The sequence below is a fragment of the Pyxicephalus adspersus genome, chromosome 6 (assembly GCF_032062135.1).
Source record: "Pyxicephalus adspersus chromosome 6, UCB_Pads_2.0, whole genome shotgun sequence".
NCBI classification, from domain to species: Eukaryota; Metazoa; Chordata; class Amphibia; order Anura; family Pyxicephalidae; genus Pyxicephalus; species Pyxicephalus adspersus.
Window position 1 is genome coordinate 10,502,616 of NC_092863.1, and position 16,176 is coordinate 10,518,791.

General features: G+C 38.3%; 1 protein-coding gene and 1 long non-coding RNA gene across 4 annotated transcripts in view; one reads left to right on the top strand and one right to left on the bottom strand.

Moving 5' to 3' along the window:
* GNAS (GNAS complex locus) overlaps nt 1–5,412 on the bottom strand; it is a 78,312-nt gene extending 72,900 nt beyond the window's left edge. Inside the window, exon 1 of the mRNA XM_072414501.1 lies at nt 5,013–5,412. Coding sequence (XP_072270602.1) covers nt 5,013–5,247 — 235 coding nt within the window. The 5' untranslated portion in view covers nt 5,248–5,412. The remainder of the gene's footprint in view (nt 1–5,012) is intronic.
* LOC140333090 (uncharacterized) overlaps nt 1–16,176 on the top strand; it is a 57,899-nt gene that overhangs the window by 24,359 nt on the left and 17,364 nt on the right. For all 3 annotated transcript variants that reach the window (XR_011921281.1, XR_011921279.1, XR_011921280.1), the window contains exons 4-6: nt 7,130–7,211; nt 9,024–9,091; nt 12,059–12,184. This is a non-coding gene — a long non-coding RNA (uncharacterized lncRNA). The remainder of the gene's footprint in view (nt 1–7,129; nt 7,212–9,023; nt 9,092–12,058; nt 12,185–16,176) is intronic.

Consider the following 16,176-nt stretch of genomic DNA (forward strand, 5'->3'; position numbering starts at 1 on the left):
AAACTTTAACGAACTGCTTCATTAGACCCAGTTTCAAGTGCAGAGGCGGAAATATATTATTCTTTCCATCAACAAGTGGCTCATGGAGAATGTTTGGATCACCTGGTTTTAGGGCAGATCTTGGGAGGCCAATGCCTTTCCACCCAATGCCTCTCACGAGCTCTGCTGTCCCACATGCACTGATAACAGGGATACTTGGTGTATCGGCGTTGCTGACCAAGAAGGAAGCGTACCATTTTAAGGTCAACACTGATGACCCAATTGTGTTGGTAATATTGCAACAACTCAATGACTCTCTTTATATCTGCAAATTCTTCACAAAGAGAAAGTGAATGGTCAATTGGGACTGACCCAAATATATTGCCATTGTGAAGGAGGACACACTTGAAGCTCCGCTTTGAGCTATCGATGAATAGTCGCTATTCAGTTGAGTTATAAATCCAATAAACCAGGTATGTTATGGCAATACACGAAGCCACTGTCAGTTGTGAAGTACTGCAGTAATGCAATTTTGCTGGTTCGAAAGTACGATACCTTCGTTCTTTTTTCAAGTAAGTTTTTCTCACGCAGTCTTGATGCTAGGAGTTCTGAAGCCTTCTTCGATAGTCCCAAATCATATACCAAATCACTCAACTTATGCTGATCAAATTCCTTACGAACAGAGTCCTCTTCAATTCTAAACTCTTCATCATTGTTGTCACCCAGTCCATCACCATAATGGTATTCAAGAGAGGATAGTGTAACGAAAACCGGCACTCAGATTTCATCTGAGCCACCGGGCGTATAGCTGATGGTAGACTAGGATACTCTGTTACATTTATTTTTCTTGTTGTATCTTGAAGTTTCCACTATACAAAAGTAACAGTCACTGAAATGATCTCCTGGCTTTCTCAAAACCATAGGTATGCCAAATGGCATATTATCACGTGTTACCTTTGTCCACATTTGTAAACCCTTGACACACTGTTTGCAAACCTTATGAGGGGCCCAAGACTTATCTTGATCACCAAGTTTAACTGAAAAATACCAAATAGGCTTGCTCTACAAATGTGCTGATGTTCGCCCTTTGACTGGGTATCGTGAAACTGCCACAGATATAACAAAATGAATCAGGGTTCTTTAGACACTTACAACGAGAAACGGCAGAGCCACCATGATCTGAAAGAAAGGAAATTTGTGTGTAAGTAGAAAAATAGATTTTGCTTATTCACTACGTAGAGCAGCGCACAGCCTCAGACTCAGACTCCACTGTCTTGCATGTAAATGAATAGCCTTTACTAATCCACGCTACAGTAATCGCATTAATATAAGCAGTAGAGAAAAAACCTGACGTGATAGAAGAAAACTAACTGCACTTTCAGAATCAGAATACCTATTTTAGTGTAAATAAGCTTAAAAATTGAAGTCAACAAAAAATTTGTTCAAAATTGTTCCCTAGTGTTATATATTATTTATAACTTGCTCATCCTCCCCAAACCCCCCTTTATAGAAAAAAACACAGGCACTGTTTGTACAGCGCTCATTTGTTCACCTATCAATGGAAATTATCACAAACCATCGTTTCCAGCTACAAAAGGTGTTGGATCAACTGGCCACAGTTCCAGGAAAAGGTAGAAGGACAATAATGACATCAATAAGTAGGTGATGTATTATATTATAAAATCTAAAGTAATCAAGGGAAGTAGGTAGGGAATGAGGGGAGTATTCCTATGTGCAGAGAAAGTGTTTAAAGTTTACCTAAACCAAAAAAAAGTTTTGGTTGTTACAGTAGTGAGGTGTAAAAACCTCTTTTTAATTCTGTCTTCATCCACATATGGGAAATCTACCCTATTTGTCCTGATATCCAATATCTGAAAGACATGGAAAATCCAGAATTTAAAGTTGTCATCTGGACAGGAAAAAAGGGCAAGTCCTCCACTGGTGACACTTCGAGAGTATTTTTTTTATTAGAGAGTTTCTCTCATTTCCTGTTGTTCCTGTCAAGGAAAACCAAACAGGTTTATAACCCCTGCTTTAAGCAAATTGGCTTTAGGTGTACAGTTTGCATATTTTTTCCTTTTTTTTCTGAGGATAAACTAAGGTCAAATACTAATCATCCTTCAGTTGCCTCTTAATGAATACTCTCATCAAAACAAAATAATAAAAAGTATTTAAATGAGGGACTGGGCATATAAGCAGTATTAGATCTGTAGTCCCCTGCACATAGCTGTCGAGGAATTTGGACTGTGATTTAGGTGAGTATATCTATAACAATACTAGTAAAAAGAACACACACACAAAAGCAGATTACCATAACAATAACTCATATTAAAATAACACAATACTATACAAACTGCACTAAAACACATTAAGCATGATTTTCACTTTATTCTGGTGGTGCTGCTGTATGGGTGTGGGGGAAACTTTCTTGGCTCATTTGGACCCTGATCGTTGCTTAAATGCCAGAACCTATACTAGTATTATGGCTGACCATGTCCATTCCTTTATGTCTGCAGTATACGTATATGTGTATGCCAAGTCACAAAGCTTAAATCCACTCAAACCGGCTTCTTCAACATGATAATGAGCTCACAGCACTCAGAAGGCCCCTACAGTCACCAGTAAAAATACTGCACTACTTGGTTATGTTACAAAGCGATCTTGTAATATCCATCCCTCATATCTCCTCACAGACATTAGATGATTAGTGTCAGGTATGGTCAATACCAATCAGATTGAAAATTACCACACATTCGAATACACTGCAACCACTCCTGCAAGAAAAATGAATAATGTCCTGTGAATGCATAACCAATTACACTTTGGAAATAACTATTTCTGTTTGTAGAAAGATTCTATATCAAATAGTTCTTTCAGTGGCTTGTTGTACTGAATGCCATCATATGGCTATGCACTGTCCATTTACAGTGATAAAGAAAAAAAACTTTCTAGGTGATGTTATAAGAATGTTATTTTAGAACAATATTCAGCAAATGTTCCGCAGGCCCTGACATGCAGTTAGGAGACACTCATTTAGAGGTCTGAAGGAGATTAGGTAATTTTCTGCCTTTTGCTCAGCAGCAGCATCCCTGCTTCCCTTTAGCCTGAGATGTAACTTTTTCAGCATCCCCAGCACATACACTGAGGCTGTGCACAGTTGATGAAAATTTTGCTGTGCATTGGCTGCTGGGACTTTTTAGCTTTTCTGCTCACAATCACCAGCTGCCTGTTGTAGTGTTAGCTTGGCTGACCTGCTGCTAGGGTGTTGTTGGATTTACTGTTGCTGACCTGCGATTTTATGCTGTCTGGAGAGACGTTTGCCTGTGACCCCAACTCTGCTTCATCTTACCCCCGGATACCCTGTATGCTGGGCTGATTACCTGTATGACTTCTGGCTCTGTTTTCTGGACTTGCCTTTGCTGGACTCTCCTGTACTGTGTTACCTTGGGATCACCTGGTTACTGACCCTGCACTGTCTGATTTCCTGTTGTGCCCCCTGTCCAGCTCCTGATGGCATCCTTTGCACACACAACTTCTGAGGGTAACCATGTGCTGGGATGGTGCAGCCCAAAGCTCCGCCGGGGCCACTATAGGTGAAGGGAGCAGAGTTACATTGGGGGGCTGGTGTCTACATCTGCATATGAAGTGGCAATGAAAAGCATGTCAATATGAAAAAAAAGTACCGGTAAGTCCTTTTCCAGTAAACTAACTAATCTCAGACTGTGTTCTCAGATTTCTGCAGCTGATTAAAGTTCATGCTTCTTTTTTCCAATGATTTTACTGTGTATGTAATAAAAGAGGAAGTTGGTGGGGTGGGGAGAAAATAGGTTTAGAGGTGCAGCGAGTGTCAGGCTTGCTGACAGTCCTGTTTAAATTGCCAGCCTGAGAAAAGCAGAGCCCATGTAGCTGATATTATCTTCCGAGATCCAAGATGGAAACAGGATAGAATGGGAATTTTACTTCATAGTACAGTAGAGTGAGTCACTGACTGCCAAAACCTGCACTGGCTGCTCACACTGCTATCAAATGTCAATTAAAGGATAAGTTACCAGCTTAAAGAAATGCAGACTGAAAGTAATTACGCAATTAGCTGGCTTAATATCTCGGTATAACCCACATGCAGATTAACTCGTACACATCCTGGAATCAGGAAGGAAAGCATTTAATGTACAAGAAGCTTACACTCTTTCCTTGTATATATCCTTGTATACAAGGGTCTTCCCAAAATCACAACATGTGCAGCCCAGGAAGCTAAATACAATTACTTTATTTATTTATCTGGGTGTCTATATCGTATAAACACAATAAAAAAGTCCAATACAATACAACATTGCGTGAGTGTTTCCAAAAAGCACGCTAATTGTGCTAATTTAGGAAAAGCATTTGGAACATACTAGCCATTCCTGGATGCTCTGGAGCCCCCAACTTAAAGACAGTTGTTCTTGACATGTTGGTCATCACCTGACCGCTTATTTTGCCTTGTTGCTTCCACAAGCACTGCTCTGTCGGCCCAAAATTTCTGTATCTTGCTGCATGACCGCTAATGTGACTGCAACAGTTTGCAAACTAAAGTGGTTGTAACAGTTTAATAGACCAGGATGAATGTTTATGATCTGCCAGGCCAAAATTGGTGTCCCATTGGTGTTATTTAAGAATCTACAGCGCTAGATCGCTGCACAACCAACTGCTAATGTTTTACCAATGGGGAGCACGCAGCGGGGCGTCTCACTCTTGATCCCCTTCTTCCGCCATGTTCGTACAATGATTGCCTGTTAAATTCTTATTTCTAGCAACCGTATCTACACAAATCAACAAAGCAAAAGCCCTGCGAATGAGGAGCAGAGCCCTTATTATTTGTGATGGAACCGATGACATTTAAGTAACGTCTGCAATAAATGGGTACAGCCGTACCTGACCTTTAAAGGAACCCCCCATTTAAAGGTCATGTCCATACCAACTAAAAATACACTTCTAATGTAGGTCACCCATAAGGTCCTACAAATCTCATAATTAATGCAATGTTGTTGACTTACCAAGAAGTAGAAGGCGGTGTATCTGCTTGTAGACTCTCTTTTCTGCTTTTAGGGTCTTGTCAATGTTTTTGCTCCTTCTCATATCCTCTTTCATTTTAGCTCTCCTCTCTGCCCTTAGCCTTGCCAGCTCAGACTCCGGACATTCGTCGGTGCCACCAGAGTTTCTGTTGTGCCCAGTGCAGGGGAGAGCATGGGCTCCTAGCAGCCTGGGCCTGAGGCTGGAACACATCCCCATAATGATGCAAGCAATGGACACAAGGAAAAAAGTTTTACCATCCAGCCAACATATTCCTGATCGGATATATTGCAACCCACAGGAGGCTGCATGCAGTTGTTACACTTCTGCTGTCAGTGTATAGCAGTGTTGTCAGCTGAGCCTCCCGGACACACTGTCCCTTCTCTCTCTCTCCCCCTCCCTCCCGCACTGTTAATTTGTTTGAGAAGCAAAGGAGAAACATACACTTTTTTGTCACGTGACTGCACTCCTGCTTACCGTAATGTTTAGAAACTCTGCACTCCAGGTGCCTACTGATCTGTGCTAAAAAGAAAAAAAAAGTGTCCTGTAACTTTCTACTCTTACAATGCCTAAAGGTAGGATGACCTTCTACTGCAAGATAAAGGAACACTTCTATATGTTTGATGGATAAAATCAGCCTGGTCTTCTTTGGCACTGCCTAGAAAATCTACAGTAGCAAGGAAATTTTGTATGTTTTAAAGGGGCATTCTACCCCCAAACTGATATTGGTTGTCCTGATACCCCTATCTATATGATCCTGGGACTTCGTTGTGGTGACAGCACTTGCTGAGGATCTTAGTTTTACCCCCAAGGGATCATAAAAACTGCAGCAATCAGTTCTGCATTTAAAACACACCAATTATTTACTTTAAACATAATTTTTATCTAGGTTAGTTTGACAAAATAAATTTTATCACAGAGAGATGGCAGCTTGTGTTTTTTTACCACTTTTAGTTTTTGACAATGAGCTTCTGATGCAGAAAGCAATTTTGTACCCTAAAGCCCCACCAGTAACCCTTACATTGACCCCACATATGTATATTTAACCCCACACTTTCTTCTCTTTTTCTTCTCTCAGGATACTACAAACTAATAAGGATTGTAAAGGACAAAAAGATAAGAACAATGACACCAAAAATTAAAAACAGACTGCTTTACACATTTCCAGTACTAAAAATGTGAACCTGTAATTAAGTTTAATACATTAATATGCACAAAAGTCTCTGATGACCAAGGCATGAGGCTCTATTTATAAAACAGAGATCAGATCAGATCAGACATTCCCGCGTGGGAATCTTCTAGGTGTTTCGATGACACCAACTAATTCCCACCAGGGAATGTCGGATTCCCTGTTTTATAAATAGAGCCAATGAAGTGTATCTCGTGTGCAGATTTAAATGGCCCTGGTAAAAGTAATTTCTGCAATGTTACCTAATTTATTAAACACATTGACTTAAAAGTCAGCATGAAATGTAGGAGCAGTGACATAAATACACAAATGCTTTGCTGCATGGTTATGGAAAGTATCACAAGCCATGGGATGGCCCACTGCTTGCAATTTCTTCATTTAAAACTTCTTTTCTTTACAGGGGACCTTTAAGCTGTAATGCAAGGTTTGTTACCCTTTTCTCATATACCTATCTATCTATATATATATATATATATATATATATATATATATATATATATATATATATATATATATATAATACAGAATAAAAAAGGGGGAAAAATCTGATTGTATACTTATTTTATTTTGGATTCCATCCATGACCACTAGGCAAGTTGGCTTTGGACTTTTAGCAAGAGCTAGAGGTTTGTATGATAAAATCACTCAGTAGGAAATATAAGTATAATATCTTTTTTCCCCCCACAGGCCATAAACTAGCCTGAGAGTCACAAATATGCTTAAGGAACCTCTAGGAAACCCTGAAGGAACCCTGGTTGAGAAACATTCATTGACTGGATTCATTTCATTTAGCAGCATATGCAGAAAAGAGATCTGCAAGCCATACTTGTTCTGTCAGACAACACACAATGATGCAACTATCACAATCAAACAAAATTACTAGTAATCTCAAAATATTTGTTTTCCATTTAGATAGATCATCTTCTCTATGCCATATCCATAACAATGATTTGGTGGAAAAGGAAAAGATTTGCTACATCCATGCCTGGGATTAGTAAGTATATTTGTTGTTCTTATTACTTGAACACAGCAGAAAGAATGAATCTGTACACCAGTGGATTTCAGTAATAAATATTGGTACCTGTTTGTGCTGGAATCCATATATATTTGTATCATTGTCCACTGATGCCAGCGATGGTAAGCCGTATCTCTAGGTATAATGATTTTGAGCCTTCTTGGGTGGTGAAAAGCAAGAAGAATCCTTTAAGCTGTAAAAAAAACATAAACAGATATAAGTTGTATAACCAAGGATCACATAGCTCACTAAATGAAATGTATTCTGTAATGCGCCACCATTACAAACTGTGCCATTATTCATTATGATCAAATTTTAGTAATGTCCTTGTTTCACTGTGCCAGTTCTATTGTTAGACAACTGTGTAAACAATGATAATGCATCCAAGATAAAATAGTGCATTTTAATGCCATAAACAACAATTTCCTAAGGTATAGTTTTTTCCAAAGCTTATAAAGTAAACCAGGAGATATTACCTAAAAGAAGATGCACAATCTGCCAGACCTTTCAGGTGCACATTAAACCCATGTGGTGTTTTCTCATGCCCCTAAAATTTAGGATGTGTACCACCAGTGCCAGGTTTCACACAATCTGAGAAACTGTTATAGATCAAAAAAGACTTTTATTGAAGAGGTAATGGTCCTCTTGACTAAACCTGTTTAGTTTTTCATATACACATCACGGACAGCCTTGCATGTTTGCATACCCCCCACGCACACACACGCCCAATAGCATGCACATCCAAAATATGCAAAACATAAAAAATGAACAAATGGTATTACTGAATTTGCAATTTTCATGATAGTTGTAAGTGTAACAAGACACTGGGCTGAACGCTAATAATGTCATCCCAAATAGAAGTTTATTGCTCCCAACATGGCCAGACAGTGTTCCCAAAAAAGATCTCAACACTCTGATGTATTTCACTCTAAATGGGTTAAGTTATAGAGCCGGGGGTAGGAAGACATGGGAGGGCTTTTATACATATGTCAGTTATGCAAATCTGAAAACATAAGGATGCACTTCATAAAGCGATATACCTTAAATCTGAACTAAATTTCTACTTTAAATACTTTGCAACCAAGCAAGGTATTATTGCAGAAAAGAACAGGCAATGTCTCTTCTGCAATAAAACATACTGATGCATACATTGTCTGATTGCAGAGCATTCCAGCTTCCTATACTGAGTGGCTTTTTACTTATTAGATGTATGTCTGCTAACAGTATTGCACACCTTGCTGTTCAAACTTTAGTAATGGGAAAGAAAATGTGTTTGTAACTTAGGGTGTTTGTTCCTTTAAGAAGTGCTATATTTTTAATTTTCATGTGAATAAATGTTGTTCCATTTCTGCTCATCACGCCTCTATGAATAAGCCCATTTGAAGTAAAGAAAGTCAAAGCGGGGTGGGTCCATGGTAGGGGCTCTCTCTGTCCACGTTGGGAGCAATAACATTTTATTTTGGATAACATGCTTGTTATGGGATTTAGTGTCCTGTTACATGTGCTAGTTATTGGAGCAGGGTCAAGTTCCAGGCTTGCCTGTACCTACTTCTGGTTCTGCATATCAGGCGTTTGTAGCAGGGATATCCAGGTCCTTCACATTATACTTGTACTTTCCCAAATTCTGAATATAACAGGGAGGACTGCCACAATTTTAAACATAACATTTATGTGTTAATTGAAAATTAAAATTATAATACATTAACATTGGCATAAGGTCTATAAGGCAGGATTCTTTGTCTGAATTCTCAATTACTTGTTTTTTTTCTTCTGTTTCACTACTATATGTAGACTTTAAGACCACCACTCCAAACAATCAAAAATGAAATCAAGTAGCAACAAAAATGCCTACAGAGAAGGTGAGAGGAACTGTGTGCTAATTGCTGGTTCATCGGCCTCAAGTTTCTAAAATCAATATCTTTGAACACAAGTAAACACAAAGAACTTGCACTGAATGTCTGAGTTAAAAGTGTCACTTGGAGGATGAATAGCTTAGCTACACAATAGCTAACTGACCTAACCTATGTACACCTGCTTGATTTATGTCGCTGGAAACAATCTCAGTGAGCACTGTACACACAACGCTGTTTAGTTTTATGGTGAGAGGAGGGGGAAGGATAAGCAGAAGACACTCAGTTGTGTCCTTCCCCTTAGAAAATGACAACGGTGATGATCTTTCTTCTCCGGTGACAACAATTTAGTGTGCCTACATAGCTTTGATTAGTTTGCTGCAGCCCAATAACTAGGGTGGGCTTCAAATCCAGGAAGGATCTTAAGATATTGAGTTAGTTGATTTATATCACTCACTTCCTGTCCCAGTGCCATTATTCCAATGGTAACACACATAGCAATTAAAACGCTTTCGTTAACAATAAGGGAGAGGCTTTGAAATTCTGGTAGGTCTGGTACACTCAGACAGATTTTTTACATCTTATTTCATTCCTGATCCTATAATATAATTGGATCTAAAGTGAATCAGAGTTACAATCTACTTCCAATCGATTATAATGAACTGATTTATCCTCTTTATTGGTTTTAAAGCAGTCAGTGATTCCAATTACTTTCTTACAGGAAAAAAAAATTATCGCAATGGCAGAATATTGGACAGAATTTTTTAATAAAATAATTTTGGGAAAATTGATTGCCCCAAAATTGCCAGCAGATTGGCTCATCTGTCCATTACCAACCCCACTTGAATCAGTTACAATCTACGTTCAATCGATTATAATGAACTTATCCTCTTCTTTATTGGTTATAAAGCAGTCAGTGATTCCAATTACTTTCTTACAGGAAAAAAAAACTATCGCAATGGCAGAATATTGCACAGAATTTTTCAATAGAATAATTTTTGGAAAACTGATTGCCCCAAAATTGCCAGCAGATTAGCTCATCTGTACATTACCAACCCCACTTGTGACATCCTTTCACTTTATTTCTTGTCCTGGTATCATTAGAATAAGAAAAGTAAGCCCAGGTTCAGACCTGCGTCTGGATCAAGTGATTCCGCGTGGCTTTTCGCTGCCACAGGGAGACACTACATGTAGCATTTCCCTAAAGGCAGCGGTTCTCTGCATGAGCAAGTGGTAAATGCACCGCAACCACCCCCTCAGTGTGAACCTAGCCTAAGGGTTTATTCCTCAATGCAGTCACAGATTAGAGAACAATAGGAGCCTGACCAAAGTTCTAAATGTTTACACATGTCAGAAGAAAAAGGCTTGAGGTTTGAGGCTCAACACTAATTTAGAATTTTTCTAACAGAAAAACAGGACAAGTTGGAAAATCTATTAGTGACTGAAGAATAAAAAATGACATTGATTAGGACTGTGGTGCATACATACAAAAACTTGAAGTTTCTTGTGTGTTATATTTTATTTTGTCCACCTTGTATATTGAGTTTTAAAAAGCCAACCACAATATAGAGGTTTCAGTTAAGGTAGCACAAAAACACAAACACAAGAAAGTTGCCAGCAACTGGGATAACTGGTTGAGCTATAACCTTGAATTACTCACATCCTCCTGTTGTGATATTTTACAGTGGTTCCCTAGCAGGTTGCTTGGCCTGTCGTATAAACATTAGTCAGCAGAGCCTGGGCTGTGTATAGGAAGTATCAGTTCCGTAAAATTCTCTTATCTCACATATACCAATATAATAGGGAGAGGAAAATCTGCTGTAATGGTAAAGAATAACACTTATCACTATGTTATTTCTACAAGGTAAAAGTGTCCCTAAAGGAAGTGATTGACATGCATATATATGCGAGTTGTTAATGCCTGTTTATCTCTATCCATTTCCCCTATATCAGCAGAGATAAAAACAATAAGAGAGGGAAGTTATCATTATGTCGATTCAATCATTACATAAATACCAATCTTCTACTGCAATGGCTTCTGTGACATATGTGCATGAATCCCAAATATCCCTCACTAAGAGGAACATTCCTTCCAGACACACTACTGTTCTAGTAAAAATCTAGATATAACAATTACTCTGAATGTATATTAGCCCACCCTGTAATCTGTGTGGCTTTCTTTCAAACATTACCATTATTTGATGCGTTCATTGTTTAACTTAATATAATTGAAGGGTATCGAATTGGTTCCCCCTTTTGATTCTCTAAAATTGGCATAAACTTGATTCTCTAATAGGCATAAACTTAGTGTGATTTTAATAAACAAACTGTAATATATTTTTTTAAATGCTCAAATTTTAAGTCACTCCAATATAGTAGTCTTAATTTGCTGCACTGAAGTCTGTCCGGTTACAAATGTGGGGTTAGGAATTAGATACAAGTCCTTAGGAGCAAGCAGTAATAGGCAGAATATTGCAGGTGATGTCGTAAATACAGAATCTTGGAATCTTTTAAAAAACTCTTGGGCCTCTTGGCAAGGTTGGGTAAATTCTTTAAAAAATCATACTGGAAAATTGAAAGTGTTGCTACAACACCAAAAATTGTTTTCAGCAATGGGGTGGTATGGTGCCAAGACATCAACACCTGCCAGGAAGATTGTTAAACCTACATGAAAGTCACTGAATAATTCTGTATTATGCACTAATTGTAAAGTCCACCTAAAAACTTCAATTCTTTGAAGTATTTTGCTGTATAAAGAAACATGTAATTGAAGGAACATGCAAGATTCATGGATAACTTTCTGCTGAAATGCTAGTTATCTGATTGTCATTCTAATCCTCATGCATCATAATTTTCAGAGTTGCTGGCCTGAAATAAGTGTGCAGATCCTGAAATGTACTTGCTAGATAATTGTGCTGGCACAAGGACAGTGGACTGGCATGATGGCCTTGTTACTTGTCATGTTTTTTTCCTCAGGTTTGCTTCAAGTGTCTGCAAAGAGCTTCACTGGCTGACTTCTGTGTGACTTGGCTCAGTTTTTTTACAGCCTGATGTAATCCTGCATCATCTGCAAACACTACTTTCATATTCTACTTCTAAATTGTAAGTAAACAGATGAACATAGGAAAAAGGGGGAGACAGGATATTTTTTATATCCAGGGACACTATCTGCCTGGCCTTTACTATTTTCAGACCTAGTCCCATGTCCCCTCATTGACACAGCCCCAATGTCCCAGATCTAACAAGAAGCCCAAACTAACAGTTTAATGTTCTACTTACTTCCTCTCAGAAAGCAAATACATTAGATTTGCATAACCAAGTCTTTATATAACCATATTGATTGTCAGTGAAAATATTATCTAAAAATAGGAACATGATCTTTAAATAGACATTTGAATAACTTCCCTCATGTAGATGTTAAAGAGATCCTTTCATCTGGAATGAGTCATCCTAGAATGTTGCGGCTCAGGGTGCACTATAGTTAAACTACTCTCAGATGAAATAAATATATACTGTTCTTAAATGGTAAGCAGATGAAATGTAAGTAAGTGAAGTAAATATAACCAGTTATTATTTTCATGTGTTTTCCTTGCATAAGCTGTGATCCCTACAGTCCGACAACACTATTTTATTCATTAGAAACCAGTGACATTGGAGAGAAAGTTACCTTTGTTTTCTCTAGTGACCAGTGACATCACAGATAATGCAGCTTATCTATTCACGGTGACAGTGAATGCAGAATAACCATTTGGTAAAAAACAGTGTCATCATGGAGAATCTATTCACTAGAAATATTGCTATAACTGAAATTGTAGACTGTCATTCCTCAAAGCCCAATGATTTCATTCCAAACACTTCCAGCTCAGTGTTGTCATGTAATTTATAGCTCACCGTCCTTTAACTATTTCCTTTCATAAAAAAGTTGTATCCCTAATGTAAAGTACTTAAAGGCTTTGATAACAATTGCCTAAAATATAAAGGCCTATACTGACGACTCTTCAGTTTGAGACACTTCTGAACTTATTTGGAATGTTTTGACGGTTTGGAGGGGTACTGCCATGTGTCCTCTTCCCACCACTCTGCGTTGTACTGAGCAATCTGTGTATAGTGCTCGTTCATTCTACTGTCGCTGCAAACATCATTTCCAATTGCGTATATCTTACATAGTCTAACAGTGTTAGCCAATCCACATTGCTAAAGATTGAAACAAGGAAAAAGATGGAGTCATTTGCAATAGATAATTTGTTGAAGCACCTTTTGCTTCAATTTTAGCATTTATTATTCTTGGATTCTAGGAGTCTATCAGTATGGCACATCTTGACTTGATAAAAACCTCTTGTGCACAGTCCTCTTCAGGTCACCCCACAGATTTTCCATTGGATTTAGGTATAGACGCTGGCTGGGCCATTCCAAAATTTTAGTTTTCTTCTGGTAAAGCAATTCTTTTGTTGATTTGGATGAACGCTTGGGGTCATTGTTGTGTTAAAAGGTAAAATTCCTCTTCATGTTCATCTTTCTAGCAGACGCCTGAAGGTTTTAGGCCAAAATTAACTGTTGTTTGGACTGTTCTCCCTTCGCCTTGACTAAAGCCCCAGTTCCAGCTGAGGTAAAGCAACCCCAAATCATGATACTGCCACCACCATGCTTCACCACGGAGTTGCTGTTGTTTTGTCTGTAGGTGGCTATTAGCAACTAGTAGAATATAAAACACATTCCAGTTGCTGTTGTATCCCACTGATAAAACCCTCTAAGCCAAGCTAAGCTTCCATTGTAAAACAGTAATTTGCATTGCTCTGACGAAAGCCAAACCTGAACACAGTTAGGTTTTGCCTGCACGTTCACTCTCTAAATCTATGAGTATATTTACAGACATACATGACTTAATAGTTGAGAGGTTTTTTTTGCACCCTGATTCATTTACTAATCTCAACAAAGGCTGCAACTAAAGAAACTGAAAAATAATGCCCCGGGTTCCATAAGAGATAGTTACCTAAGAAGATCTAGGAAAGTTACTACTACCAAGAACATCCATTCCTAGAAATGTCCCTTTCATCAAATTGAATTCTTCGTCTTTGACGTGAGCTATTTTTTAGAAAAATTATGTGTGCATGTCTTCCTGTTTGATAAACACACAGTTCTTTGTCAGGGAGTATATAAAGTTATAACTGCAGGCACTTAATAGAAAACTCTTAGCACCAGTTTGTTGCCACATGACATCCAAAATCCGGAGCAGAATATGTAACTAAAAACAGGCAATGTAGGCAGTGCAAAAAAAACTTTGTTTTTGTGGATACACTACAACTTTTAGAAAGTCTGAAAATCCACTCCATTATCTATTTTTTGCCAATCACATTTCTGGTTGCCTTGATATCATGTCGATCATCGTGCTTTATTACATTTCATGTATTTGTGTGTTTAGACTACTGAAATAAGGTTCTGGCTGCTTAATATGGATTAGTTCATGTTGCCCAAAGCTATAGGGCCTGATTTATGAAAGCTCTCCAAGGCTGGAGAGAATACACTTTCAGAAGTGAAGCTGGTTGATCTAGAAAACATGGAATGGATTTTTAAAAATCACTTGCTAGCAAATGTATTGAATCCTGGACCAGATCCATTCCAGGTTTGCTGGATCACGCAGCTTCACTGATGAAAGTGTATTCTCTTTATTCTCTCTAGCTTTCATAAATCAGGACCAGAGTGCCAAGCATTGCTTAAGGCAGGGGTAGGCAAACTCCAGTCATAAGGCCAGATATGGCCTAGCCAGTATTCTAGTCCGGGCTAACGCCCCGCTAGTTATTTATTGTTGAATTCGGCCTAATTGAATATCAAGTTCACGCACAGTAACCCCAATTACTATGTCTAAAGAGCAGAAGCAATGCGCAGCTGCCAGTCTCCAGAACGTTGACCTCGAACATTGTGTCTTAAACCCCAAATGGACTGACAAGTTATTCTTTGTCCAACGCAGCAACAAAGCCCTGTGTTTAGTGTGCAACGACACCAACAGCACTTTCAAGCGGTTGAATCTCAAGGGGCATTTCGGTGCCAAGCACACGTACAGATACTATACCACGGATGAGCGGAAGACTAAGGCTGCTCGCTTGCAGTCACAGTTTGAAAAAAAAACTTTCCTTGGACACCTTATTTCTTCTGGCCTAGTGTGCCTTCTTGACCTCCTGAAATGGCCTAGTAGTCCAAAAAGTTTGCCAACCCCTGGCTTAAGGAAATGTTTTTTTTTACTTTTTAACAGAACTTTTATTTAGTTTGAAGCAGCAGTTATAGGATTAGGTAAGGGGGTAAACATCTGCCAATGTTTTTATTGCAACAGCTAATTCTTTTGTTTTTTGACTGACAATAAAGAAAAATCTTCTTAGGGATGTCACGGACCAAAGAAATGGGGAAAAAAATACTAAAAAAATGTAGAATTTTGAGAGAGTTGAGACTTGTACCAATGCTAGAGAAAAAGTATTTAAAAAATATCTGGACAATTCCATACCCATTGCCAGATAATTGTTCATGCTAAAATTGGCATAAAAGGCTAATATTGGTTAATATTGACAAAAAAACATGTTGATGCACGATGATTTTCAAGTACCACAATCCAAATTTGTACAAATGTCTGTAGACATCTATGCAGAACAGCAATTCGTAGTCAGTTGACCTATCCACTATATCTTTATGATCACATCAGTGTTCAGTACAGCTGCTTGTTGAGCTTGATGAACAAGCATATCATTGCCATATGTATGGAACCGTGGATTGTGATATGGTATAGGAATTCTGCTCATTTGTCAGCAATCGTTCATTCATAGAAACATTTATCTAGGGGGTTGTATCTAGCTTTAGGCTGTAAAGTCAAATTATTGTAGGGAAGAAGAAAAGTATTGCTGTAGCATTGTCTGTTGGCATTCTCTTTTATCTGTCTGAGAGGAATAAAGGTTAAAGTTCAAGTTACAGTTTAATCATTCTTATAAATGAGTGTTTTTTGTTTTATGATTTCTGACACTCAGTTCAAGCAGAAAAGACGGCTGTGGCAGGATCTGGTAGACCGGCCTTTCTCAACCTTTAAAAAAAACCCTGGAAAAAAAACTTTTAGA